At 37.0% G+C, this 13,134-nt stretch overlaps 1 protein-coding gene across 3 annotated transcripts in view; it reads left to right on the forward strand.

Moving 5' to 3' along the window:
* Positions 1-13,134, forward strand: part of ANOS1 (anosmin 1) — a 143,236-nt gene that overhangs the window by 66,181 nt on the left and 63,921 nt on the right. For all 3 annotated transcript variants that reach the window (XM_066982325.1, XM_066982334.1, XM_048066800.2), the window contains exon 3: positions 11,670-11,732. In XM_066982325.1, the coding sequence (XP_066838426.1) occupies positions 11,670-11,732 (63 nt within the window). The remainder of the gene's footprint in view (positions 1-11,669; positions 11,733-13,134) is intronic.

The following is a 13,134-nucleotide window of genomic DNA, read 5'->3' on the forward strand; positions in this document are numbered from 1 at the left end:
TTTAGTTGCGGCTCTTTCATTCAGAAATGTATGTGTGAATTTGCAGGGTGATGTACAAGGAGAGTCATCTGCTATCAGAAGAGTTCACTAGTTTAACTCATTTATAAAACAGCAACAAAAAACTTGACTGTGCTTGGAGAGAACAGTGCTGCTCTGACAGACACTCAAGTTCCATGGCAAGATGGTGTTTATAGCAAGACTGTGTGTGGTTATCTGAAGCTGCCTTTAACAGATTGGAAGGGGAAAGTGCCAGCCTGAAGAGGTTTTCCTTTTTCTGTTTGGGATTAAAAGAATCTTGTTTTCTCAATGAAAATTCTGTGCATATCTAAAATGTCAAAATATTTGTGATCACTTTTAATTTGAAACTATTATGTAATCACTAAAGCAAATAGACAAACATTAAGAAATGAAACACAGTATATGAAAGATACAATTTAGAATGCAAAATGGGCTTCTTCTTTTAGAATCACCATCAGCCAATCATTATAGCTACTGCTGAAAATTGTGACAGCCTATCCAGCGGGGACAGGACACACAACATGCAACAGGGAACAGTGATCTAGAAATTAAGAACATACAAGCCAAAAATTTCTGCCATGTTGCTTACTCTCTAAATTATAGGAGTAAATCTTGGAGAAACTTTAAAAGGAAAAGAGTTGTCATGACAGATCCATGATACATTGATACAGATACAAACAGATCAGTTTATTGGTAAACTGCATTGCAGGACTGCAACCTGAAATATGAAAGTTCAGCCAAGAATTAAAACTACTACTGTTCTCTAATTCATTTAGTTCACTTCATTACTGGTAGCATAGTAGCAGCGCTACTACAGGATTCCACACAAAAGAAATAGCACAGAAGGTGGAAGGCAGTAAGGAATTCAGGCTATTATCACTTTTGGAAAGAAGTCTAATACAGAAGCCCTTCTTAACCTTTTTAAATGATCTATCTTCATTCCATATAATATAATTTATGCACTCTGACACAGTATATATATCTTGTGTGCATGAGTGCTCCAAGCTTGATTTGCTGCTTCATAGCATTTTGCCAATTCTAATGCCTTATATCTTGACAGGTGAAATGTTAGAATGTGTAGATTTAGAGTAAGGTCTAGGAGGTGTTTTGGAAAAAGATAAGTAATTGGCATTTGATACAGTACATAAAAGCAGGTCAGTAGGAGAATAGGAAAAGAGTCTTTGTGGCAGCAGTTTGGATAGTTTGAATAAGATTAATTGGAACACTTTTAAGGACAGAGAAGATTGGTAGAGGAAATGAAGGTGTGAAAGAACGAGACCATGAGAAAGAGTATTATCTGTATAGGAAAGAAGTTGTGGTGGAATAGCTACAGTGCGTAAACATAACCAAAATATTTGTACACATTATAAACATTTAAAAAGAACTTCAAGATGATCAGAAAGTGCCATTAGGGCATGCCCCTTCAAGGTGAGAAGTCCGTATTTAAGGCCCTTCTTTAGAGAAGAGCTCATTGCTTATACAAGATGAAACAGCTTCAGCAGGCTAAAACAGGATGCTCCATCAAATACTTTGTATTTTGTGGATTCATCTCAAATGTAGGTGGTTTAGGTTCAATTCAGTGTTTCAAAATCAGGCAAAATAAAACTCAAAGTTGTTTTTTGGTGACTACCTTAGACTCTTGGCTATGAGGTAGGGAAAAAGAGGAAAGTATGTGTCTCGATTTCCTCTGCTGTTATAAAAACTCTGTGAATAAACTTTGACAAGCATTGGTCAGGAATGAGCTAATGTTTGAGAGCCAATTTTCTGTTGACATAGATGGCCATGATTTTGATTTGGTAACAAAGAATACAAACATGAAAAGCATCCTAGGATTGTTGTTCTGTCCTTTCAAACAAACAGTTCTGGTAAAGTTTGACATGCCAGGCAACTAAACTATGCAGATGAGTATCAAGCTGTCAGTGTTAAAAGTTATTTTCACTCTAAAAGATTTAGAGTTGAAACTGCAGCATTTTAGCTAAAGTGCGATGACATGACTTCTCTTATTTATTTATTTATTTATTCTGAATAGTAATTTACTTTCCAAATATTTTATGTTAAAATACTTCTTTCATTTGCAACATATTCAGTGATTCTCACCTTCAGTATATGTATCTGGTAGTTTTCATTTTCTGTTTAATTCTGGGAACTCACAGCAAAGGCTACACACACTTCCAGAAAATTTGACCTGAAGTTCTCGGCAAGGGTTGTGGTCTTTTTGGTGCTCAAATGCTGGATATTGTAATGTGGATATTTGAAGTGGTGAGTTTTCAGAGATCAGTGCAATCAGAACAGCATTTCCCCCAGATTTTTGAAACATAATGTCAATTTTAGGAACAAAGCCTGTAATGCTACTTGGTATATGCAGAGGCCCAGACAGACTTAACTGATATGCTATGTCTATCCCTTTCCCTATCTCTGTTCCAGGAAATATTAATTCTGATTGTAAGTCATAAAGCTACTTTTATTTGCTTAGAGTGTTGATAAGAATTTGTTTATTCAAATTGGTGACACTTAAAATGGTGGTATTGTTACCCCTGATGCTTTCATCTGAAAAAAATGGGTAATTAAGAAAAGGAAATGATTATTTCAAGCTCAGGTGTTTGTTAGATATCCAGCAATTCCACTTCTGAAAATCACCTGTACCATATCTACTGCTCTGGTATTTGCAAGTTTGCATAACAGGAGAGCACTAATACCCGTGTGTGCTTTTAGTGCCCCCACGTCCAAGTAAAATACACACATCAAATGCAGCACATCAAATGCAGCTGTTTGCCGTAGCAATTTAAACAGCTCTGCTCGACTTTGCAGCCAGTAAAGGTTCTCAGAAATACTCCATTCTGCTGTGAAATGGCCATTATGTTGTGAAATGACCATTCAAATGAGCACTCCACTCTCTAAAGTGCTGGTTAGCAGACAGAAGATGATTGCATCTAAATCAGTTATAGTTTGCTTCAGAAACTGTATACCTAAGCCTTGTAAAAAGCTGAGTAAACAGAGACAAAATTAAGGGTTTGTCCACCTCTCTGCCCAAGTAGCAAGGTACGACTTCGAAGAAGCATGTCAGCATGCTCTCCTTCTCCTACTTATTTGGATATTATTTTGAATAATATATATATATATGTATATATATATATCTTCTGTGACATTCAGAATTTGCAGTTGGAAGATCTGTAATTATGTTCTGCAGAGTTTGATGAAACAGAGGTTTTAGTGGTTCTCTAACCCTGGCAGTCCCATCTGCAGAAATAATTTACATTTATTATGAGCACAGTTCTTGGATGTGAAACCAGAATTAAAATTGTTTAATGCTGTTTTGAATGTAATTTAAAAAATATATATATTTCAGTATTAACACTATTTTGAGATGAATAAAGGTTGTTCATATCTTTCAAGAAGCCAGATAGAGTATCATTTTGTAGGTTTATATAATAGTATTATATGATAGGAAGGTATGCCATTTACCATCTTTAAAAAAAAAAAAAAAGAAAAAAAGAGAGAGAGAGAGAAACTAATTCCTGAAAATTAACTAAAACCGCAGATCTCCAATAGACAGACCATACCCTTTGTTTCAGTGCCAGACCCAGGTATATTGCTGTTGACTTCTGGAAAATACAAAATGGTCATCTGTCCTAAAACGTAAGGATAAATTGTCTGAATGTTGATTACATGTTAAGAGTTTTTATTTCTTCTTCATATATATATATATATATGTATTAATTAGAATAAATTAGTACTTGCAGAAGGTAACACATTCCACATTAGTAACTTGTTCCTTGTCAGCTGGACCATCACTGTACACATCAGGATGTTATCAGTACAGAACTATAAAAAATATGTTTTAAGAAAGACTAAGAAGTGCTCCTTAAAGGGATTTTAAAGACCCATATTGCTCTAACCAAGGAATTACAAGTAATTTTAAGTGCTCTTAGTTTAGTGAGCATCTAAAATCTTAAGACCTGGCTTTCATTCAAAACCAGCTCTTCATTTATCTATACTTTCAAACAGTACCAGCTGTGTTCCCAGTAGACATGACAATGTCACAGAATACCCCCACATGTAACTAATTTAAGACTTGATCCTTCTCAAATGCAAAATCATTCCTTTTCCCAAAATCATGATGCCCAGTGACTTGCAGAAGCATAAAGAGACAACACAGACAGGGAACATTTCTCCGTTGTTTAACCCATTTGTTTATTCATTTACAAGGAAAATATATTGCTACTTTAATTCTCTTGAGAATCTCATTAACAGACAGTAACTTCAGGTTGTCCTGTGAAGCTGGTATTTTACATAAAAGAATAGGTTTCACAAGTGTTCCTATTAGACTTTCAAAGTTTTAAAGATACATGAGCCACTTCCAGTCTACCTTAAATGTAACTGAATTTTAGGAGCTAAAATGTCACACTGAGTTTCTAGAAAGTAGATGACCAGTGCTTCAAAGGTTCAATCTACTAATGGGGGAGGAGAGGCAAAGAGGCTGAGAAGCAAGAGACTGACTCAGCTTGAAATGGATCTCACAGAATGCTTGGAGGCTTCTTGACCAGCATGTATCAATGTAGAAGCTAATATGACAGCTACTGATTCTGCAATTGAGCATTCCTCTCTGGGCTTATGCATTTTTTTTATTATTATTATTATTATTTTTTTTTTGTCTTGAGACACTGACTGATTCGTTAGTGCATCTCTGCTTCTAACATTTTCTTTAAAACAAGATAGATGTGTACATGCCTGCTCTAGTGGTTGGCAACCCTGCCCAGAGCAGGGGGGTTGAAACTAGGTGATCTTGAAGGTCCTTTTCAACCCAGACCATTCTATGATTCTGTGATTCTGTGTGTGCCTGACCTGACAGGGAGTACAAGCACCTGAAAGCCTAGTGCTGCAGTGCCTCACCTTGGGCACTTGATGACTAGGAAGGGTGCCCGCAAACTTTAATACACTGATACCATGAACCACTCGTGGAGAATTACTCACATGGAGTCTCAGAATCAATCAAACCATCAAGCAAAGTTTTTGGAGAGCACTGAGGATGATCCAGAGTGGAAATGAGTGGAAACTTGCATCACAATTCTGGAGTTACCTACCTGTCTTTGTAGGAATCCTCACTGCAAGTGCCTGAAATTCTTGCTGCATATATATTTACTCGAGCTTTTAATTTTGCAATATACTTTTCGAAACAGAGCCACACCTATGTGTTCTAGGTGCGTAGAGAGAGCTGATCAAAGAAAGAGCTGGTCCCTAGCTCTGGTCAAAGATTTAAACCGAAGATTAAAACAAACAAGCAAGCAAGCAAACAAACAAACAAACAAACAAGACAGAAAGAACAAGAATCTTTAAAATGGTGTATCTAACATCAGTTTCATAACCAAAAGGTTATTTCTTGATTTTAATTTGCAGAATTCAAGTAAGGTTCTTTGAGTCTATAGAAAGAAAATATCCACCTTAAAGTTTGTGAGGAAATTCATTTCCACAGGAGGTTGAGATACAAATGCATAAGTAGACTTTTAAAAAGTGATTTGACAAAAAAAAAAAAAAAAAAAAAAAAGTATAGTCCTGAGGTACACTCCAGTTGGCTTAATTGGTATCATCTCATGATGCTTTTCTTAACTTTCATTGCAAATTATTGAAGAGTTGTGATATCTACTTTTATGGGTAATGATATTTTCCTATCCTGCTAAATTATATCCTTACAGGTATAGCTTTTAGAATTGCAGCATGTCTTCCTAAGTACATGAACACTATGTCAGACACGTGTCAATTATAACAGTACTGGAGTTGGAGAATTTGGCCTTTGATTCAAACAGTAATATAAAGAGTGATATTTCTTTTTGGCATTAATAAATGAGATGAGATTCTAGGAAGCAAATTTATGAGGATTGCTTTGGGAAAATATAATCCAGAACTAATGCAATTTTTTTTTAATGTATGTGCTATTTATTTTTTTAATTATAGGTATTCCTGCTATTTCTGCTCAGTTATATCATGAGAAAGAGTTTCAGTAAACACATCTTGCATCTCATGATTCATGAGATGAAGAAGAAAAGTAGCAAGTAGCTGCCTTAAACTGTTCAGAAGAAAGTATGTTCTATGATATGATAATTCTAATATCTAATATTATTCTACCAGGTTAAGATGGTATGAATGGATTTGGACTGTATAAATATTTAGCTGTGCTTTTACTGTCCTTAGATCAAAACATTATGTTTTTCAGACAACTTAGAGTCTACTTTTTGAGATACAGAAAGTAACAGTTTCTGTGCAATTTTCTATATATAAAAACCAGATTTAAAGAAAGCCTCAGTCATTTATGCCTCTCTTACTACTTGTTCATGTTTTGCATTGTGTTTACTACCACTGTGCTAGGATGTACAGATTGAAAATCACTTTTATCATGCTTCCTTTGGGTGCAGTCATATATTTAACTGTACCAATTACAAACAGATTCTCTGTAAGAGCAATGAACAGTATATTCTCTTTTGGCTTTTGTTAAATTCTTGACCGCAAGAAGGTTCACCACTGATATTTGGAATACACATTTTTTAGATAATTTGTCTTTATGATATGACAGGTTCTCAGGAGACTGTACACTGAAAGGTGTCTTTTTGCTTTAAAAATAAATAAATAAATCTAGGTTCCAGTTAATTAACCCTAGGACAGCAAAACACTGAAATATATCTTTTACATTTAAAACATTAATTTCTGACCTTGCTGTTGTGAGCAATTGGAGTAGTGAATGATAATGAAAAGAATAATTATATTCCAACTATAATATTTTCATTCAATTTTTTTTACAACAGTTTGCATATGACTTGGTCCCACTTTGGTGTATGAAGAAGCCGTACTAGACAGATAAATTGAGGGTAGAATCTTCCCCTTGAAGTAAATGTTTGCTGTTTAAATAGTTATAAATGTCATATTCAGAAATTTACTTTAAATACAATATGTAAATAAATATACACTATTTGAATAAGTATTTATTTCAATGTTTAAAATATATTTTGCAGTTTACTAGATTTTCAAAACTGCTGTGTTGGTGTAACTCTCCCTTGTCAAAGGCAACATTTCCTATGCAAAAGCGGCAGTGATCTGCTATGAAAATCCCTTTCCTAATAATGGAAGTGGCCTGCATCACATGCTAATCTCACAGGTGGCTTATTTATAATTAAAAAAATAGGACAAAAAAGACTTCTATAACGGGTCCCTTAAATGCATTTTTTTTCAGAAATAAAATTGAAAAAAAATATAATTCAAAATACATCAATACTAAGATTTCTACCTTGAATGGAACAGTATTTTTTTCCTAATTTGATTGCCTCGTTGTTAATAGATCTATAGTAATATTTCATATGTGTGCACCTATGTGTGTGCTCATATACACAGATGGATTTTGAAGGTTGGCTAGTACTTTCTGTTAGCTCTCCTCCCGGCCCTTGCTGCATAGTTTAGCAGTCATCAACACTGCCAAGGCCTGGATGGAGAAAGCAAGCCTACAACTCCCAGGTTTAACCACAGGAGCTGACCAAGCAGGTGCTTTAGTAGGATTCAGTTTAGCAAGGCCGTGTCATTGACACCCGTCATCTTCTGAGGAGCGCTATGGCCCTCAATGACTGAGTTTCCCCTCCTTCTGCAGGCAGCTGTGTCCCGCCGGCACTGCCCTTGGCCTCACCATGGGGCTAGGGTCTGGCAACCAGGGGCCAGCAATGGTGCATCCTGCTTGCCTGCCCGTTGCCTCTGGTCTGGGCAATCAGCCATCTAGGCAGCCCAGCTTAGCTCCCGAGGGCGGGTGGCAATGACTTCCTGCAAGGCATTTCTCATTACATGAAACGGGCAAGGACAGCTGCTTCTGGGTCTAGATTCCTCCTTATTTTTCAGTGTCCTTTTAACAAGCACACATGTTCATACTCATCTGGAAAACCTGGATGCATTTGCCTGCTGGATGGGAACAGTTTTCTCAGGGGTGTTCTAGGCATTTCCTCAAAATTCTTCGTATTGGTGTGAAATGGTGTATGCTTTCCCTTCAGACATCAAGGCAAAGCTAAACATCTATGACATGACTCCCATTGGTCTGGGGAGCGTTGGGTCAGGTCTTTGCTGAATTGCATTCAAGTTGTTAGAAATGTAATATCCAAATATTATATTTAAGATTTTTTTTTTTGTTTTTATTCTATTCTCCGAAGACTAGGTTTTAAGAAAACTGACGCTGTTGCAACTTGTTCTGACTCACATTTTCTTGATTTTAATTTTTATTATGCAGTGACAGATACCTGTCAGAAAATCTTAAGTTGTCAGTGTAAGGCCTGATTCTGCTTTTTCTTGAGAGAATTTTCAACTTTGTGTTTGCCCTAGCTAGGTGGGCTAAAAGTGATGAAGAGCCATGTTGGAGGGAGAAACGTTTTACTTCAGTATGATCCAGAGCCCTGCAAATATCTTCTTCAGTAGCTTGAAAGAGGTGATTCCCACTGTATTTAGCACTGGTGAAGCCTTACCTTGAATATTGTGTGCTCCACGATACAAAACCATGTTAAGGTATTTGAAAGCGTCCAGAGGAGGGCAGCAGAACTGGTAAAAGGACTGGAAGGCATGTCCTGTGAGGAGAGGCTGAGAACACTTGAACTGCCCGGTCTGGAGGAGAGGAGGCCAAGAGTGACCTCAGTGCTCTCTGCATCCTCCTGAGGAGGGGAAGTGGAGACGGAGGCATTGACCAGTCTTTTCGCCATGGTAACCAATGACAGGATGCAAGGGAACTGCAAAAATCTGCACCAGGTGAGGGTCAGACTGGACATTTGGAGAAATTTCTTTACTGTGAGGGTGGTCACATGCTGGAATAGGCTTCCTAGCCAGATGGTTGGATGCCCTGTGCCTGTCAGTGTTCAAGATACACTTGGATAATGATCTTGTTTAGTTGCTTTGACTTTTGGTTAGTGGTTGGGCAGTTGGACTAGATGATCTGTGAAAGTACCTCACAGCTGAACTATTCTACTCTATTCTACTCCATTTTTTATTCATCTTGATGCACATTCATAACAAAGCATGCCAAAAATGAGAAACCCTTTGTAGGTGAAACAAGATGTCTGGAAAAAGAGACTAATTTATGTATACAATAGCCCTTCTTCAGACCTAGGTTGTGTAATACATTGGATCTGGCACACACTTCCCTCTCCGAATAAAAATATCAGAAGAGAATTCATGGAGAAAATAAGGTATCTCTTTTCCTGAGATTATTGCCATTCAGAGGGTAAAGCTCACTAGACAGTGGGGGATATCTCAATATCTCATCTCTTTCATGGTTTAATTCAAGGACTCAAAGGTGAGAGATGTAGATCAAGTTTCCAGCTCTTCCATGCATTTCCTTTCCATTCCTCAGCTTCCCCACCATAAGGGAACCTCACAACAAAATAACAAAGAGGATAAACATAAAACTCTGTTTATGAGGTGCTCTCATCTATGTTATTGCAAGCTTAAGTTCTACCTTTTTAGAAGGACAATCCCAAACAATTCTAGTGCAAGGTTATTGGTAACATTGCTGTCAGCTAGCAGTTTTTATCCAACTTACAGAAAGGTACAGCTCCACTGAAGCTGCACAGTTGGCTTATACACCAGCCCAATGTGCTAAGTCCAGTGCTCTGTCGAGTCCTCTTACAACAGGAATATGAAACATCTATTAAAGACTTTTTGTCCATGTAGTTGAGGGTGTATACTCTAGTCAGTGCCTGTGAAGCTTATGATGGAGGCTTTTTGGCTAGGTACATTATCTTTCTTTTCATTGGAGTATTCTGAGGGCAGTCAGATGGCAGGATACTGCTCTGGCCTGGTTCATTTTGTCCATCTTTCCTTTGAAGTGTCCGAGCGGAGATGCCCATCAGTAATGCCTTTTCTGGTGGCAGGAGATGCTGGGTCCAAAGTGAGAATATTCTGGTCTGTCCTGGATGATTATTGAAACAGAACAGCTGCCAGACAGAACAACAAATGCTGGAGCCTACTTACAGTGTGGGTAAAGACATCCCTGTAGAAACATTGAACAAGCCCTCTGAAATATAGCATCTTGGTAATTCCTTCCATGCATATCAAATATTTTGCTTTACAACATGCACGGAGGGTGGTCCAGCAATACAGTCAGCATGAACTTGGTTCTGGTCCTCATCTCAAGCTTGTGGCAAGATTGTGGATATGCTGTTTTATATACAGTCTTTGTGGCCGTGCAGCACTGAAACAAGAACTGGGAAAAGGCAAGGGTATGGAAATCCCGTCAGCCCTGGGAATAACTGACAAAGTCCCAGTGAGATCAAAAGGTTGCCCATTGTGTTTTTGCACCACTTATACCTCTGTAAGTCATGGCTAAATCCATCAGACAGTTAGGAGAGCTGTAAAATTGGAATGATCGTGGGATTGGGCTCCAATGTACAGTAACTCACCACAAGATGAACAACACTCTGGATTTAATTAAACTTCCTGACTTCAGTGACATTTTATAAGATATCCTTCTAATTACTCTGTATACAGCACATTGTGGATTTTGAAGAGCTAAAAGTTGGATCGGAAATACCAGTATATGTATTTATAACAAACGTTTGAGTGGTGTTTTGCATTCCTGAAGTATGTAACCTCTGTGAATAATGGTTTTATTACATTTTCAGGCTTTGTTGCCAGTAAGAAAAATGTTTAACTTTTAAAACACTATTTTTTTTTAGTACATTAATGATACAGGTGGACAGCTGTTCTGAGATATAGCCTTCATGTGTTCATGCTTGTTTTTGAATAGCATAAAAGTAGACTCATCCAGCCTAATACTATGTGTAAGAGAACCAAATAATACAAACACATGTCAAATGATGTGAATTGCATGTCAAAGGCCTTTCTTTTTGGTTCAGTAAGTATCTTTCTACTGTTACCAGAAAGATTAGATGTTATTGACTCCCAACAGTGCTGGTAATTTCCGGGATCATCTGTTTAACAAAGTGAAAAGGTTTTCTGAACGTGCATTTAAATTTATGTTTCAGCTACAGTAAATTCTCTTAAAGATTTTTCTTTATGTTATGCTGTGAAGCTTGACTCTGGTTTGCAGAGTTTGAATATATACTCACTGTATATCCATTGTAGTAGAGGTTGAAGGTGAAGAAATGATAATATGATACTTGAAATAAAGTGGTTTTGCTAACAGACCAGTGAACATTGTCTATTTATATGGGAATAGTGGCTAAATCTCTGCTGAGTTTACTCCATAGCTTGATGAAATATCTTCTCACATGGGAAGACAATGTGCCCATCTAATCTTGAGGCTAGTCAGCGAGGAGAAAATTTAACTTTCTGTAGTTTAGAGTAGTACTTTTGACATTGGTCTGTGATCCAGTGGCATGGTGTTAAATGTTATTAGGAACCTAGGTTCAGTAAGGCAGAAAATAAGATGGCATATAAGTGAGGCAATTGCCTTGTACAGTAAGAAATACTGAAAATGTTTCTTGTAATCTAACCATGGCTTGGCATGACCTTGCTCTGACACCAAGGCTCAATGACACAATCTTATCCTCAGGAGAAGTGGATTTTTAAAGCCTGTTATTAACTTCCTATGGGCCAAACAGACAACCAGAGAACTGGGGTCATTTGTGGATGTTTATTTCTTTCTCTTCCTGACACTTTCCCCCACTGACTCTTCCTAGTGCCTGGAGCCCTGCAAAGAATCCTGGGACTTGAAGAAAAACCATTGCCAAAGCTTCTGTGAGGTATGTCAGCCCAAGGGCACTCTTTCTCACTTTGTTCTAGCTGTCTCTTTCACTTAAATTATTAGAGGTGTGAGCTTTAAGGAGACAGCTAACAAACATGGGATTTTTTATAGCATTCACCTTCATTTGAATGGATACACATATAACCATTTAGCCATATTATGTTTGAGTAAAAAAAGAAAGATTTTTTTTTCCTGATCTCAACTTGAAGTTTGAAGCATTATTCAGCCACGCGTATGTAATTTCTCTGAGAAGGCACTGTTAAATTCCTCCTGTAAACTGCTACTTCTCCCACATTCCTCCTTTATTTTCCAGCCACGTGGAAGAAAAAGAGTAAGAGCATCTTTGTTTAAAAGACAAAATGTCACAAGTGTGGAAATCCTTGCGCGGGGTCACTAGAAAAGGTGGCCTTTCTATATGTGAAAGTCAGTCTGATTTTTCAAAGAATATATCTCCAGGAGTAACTGGATTCAGAGGGCAGGCATCAGAATGCATAATTCTTCAGGAACAAGTCTTTGGAAAAGTGTTTATGCATAGTGTTTCATGATAACCTTGTGAATAAACAAGTTTAGATCAGTTAAACTCGCACAAAAGAAGAGATAGTTTTATTGCATTTGAAACACAGCTTCTGCTGAGTTGGTGGAAGTCAGATGTTACCATCCTTAATGGATTTTTAGTACAAAGTGAAAGCATCTTCTCAGTAGAAGGTTGATTTATTGTAACCAAATCAATATAAAGATACACCTTTATTCAAATCATTTAACATGTGTTTATGAAGATTTTCAGCCTTTCCTGAAAAAAAATAAAAATGATCTTAACTGATTGCGCCCTGAACTGATTTGACTCATTCCTTGTCACTGTGAGCACTCTTCTGCTGGTAGAAGAGCATGTGTTATGTTTAAACAATTTAAACATCATGAAGATGATTAGGAAAAGCTGTCATTTCAACTAACAAAACTAATTTTGAGATCCAAATAACTACGTATAAGTAGGGAATAAGGGATTACTAGTCTATTTAGCTATGTTAGAAGAACAAGTAAAAATTTCTCATGAAAACCAACCCTTGTAAGTGTTCTTTAACCAGAATCAGTTGCTGTTTCCTTATATAACAAAACTCTGGAGTAGTGTCATAAAGAAGTTTTAGTGGGCTTAATTTATGTCATCCTCATATATCACTTCTCACTAAGGCTGTATGTTTCCAGATATGGGTGTAAATATGTATAAATTTGGTTTAAAAGAAAAACATTTGTAGAACACTGTTCTATTGTAGTTGAAAACAGTGAGCATCCCTCTTTGATTAGTGTTTTGTGGTTGAAGCTAAATTTAGAACTTCAAAAGCTAGTAATGAAGAGCAGCACATTTAGCAGCTAACTGAAAAATGAGCTGTGAAATAGGGTGAGGA

The sequence above is a fragment of the Anser cygnoides genome, chromosome 1 (assembly GCF_040182565.1).
Source record: "Anser cygnoides isolate HZ-2024a breed goose chromosome 1, Taihu_goose_T2T_genome, whole genome shotgun sequence".
NCBI classification, from domain to species: Eukaryota; Metazoa; Chordata; class Aves; order Anseriformes; family Anatidae; genus Anser; species Anser cygnoides.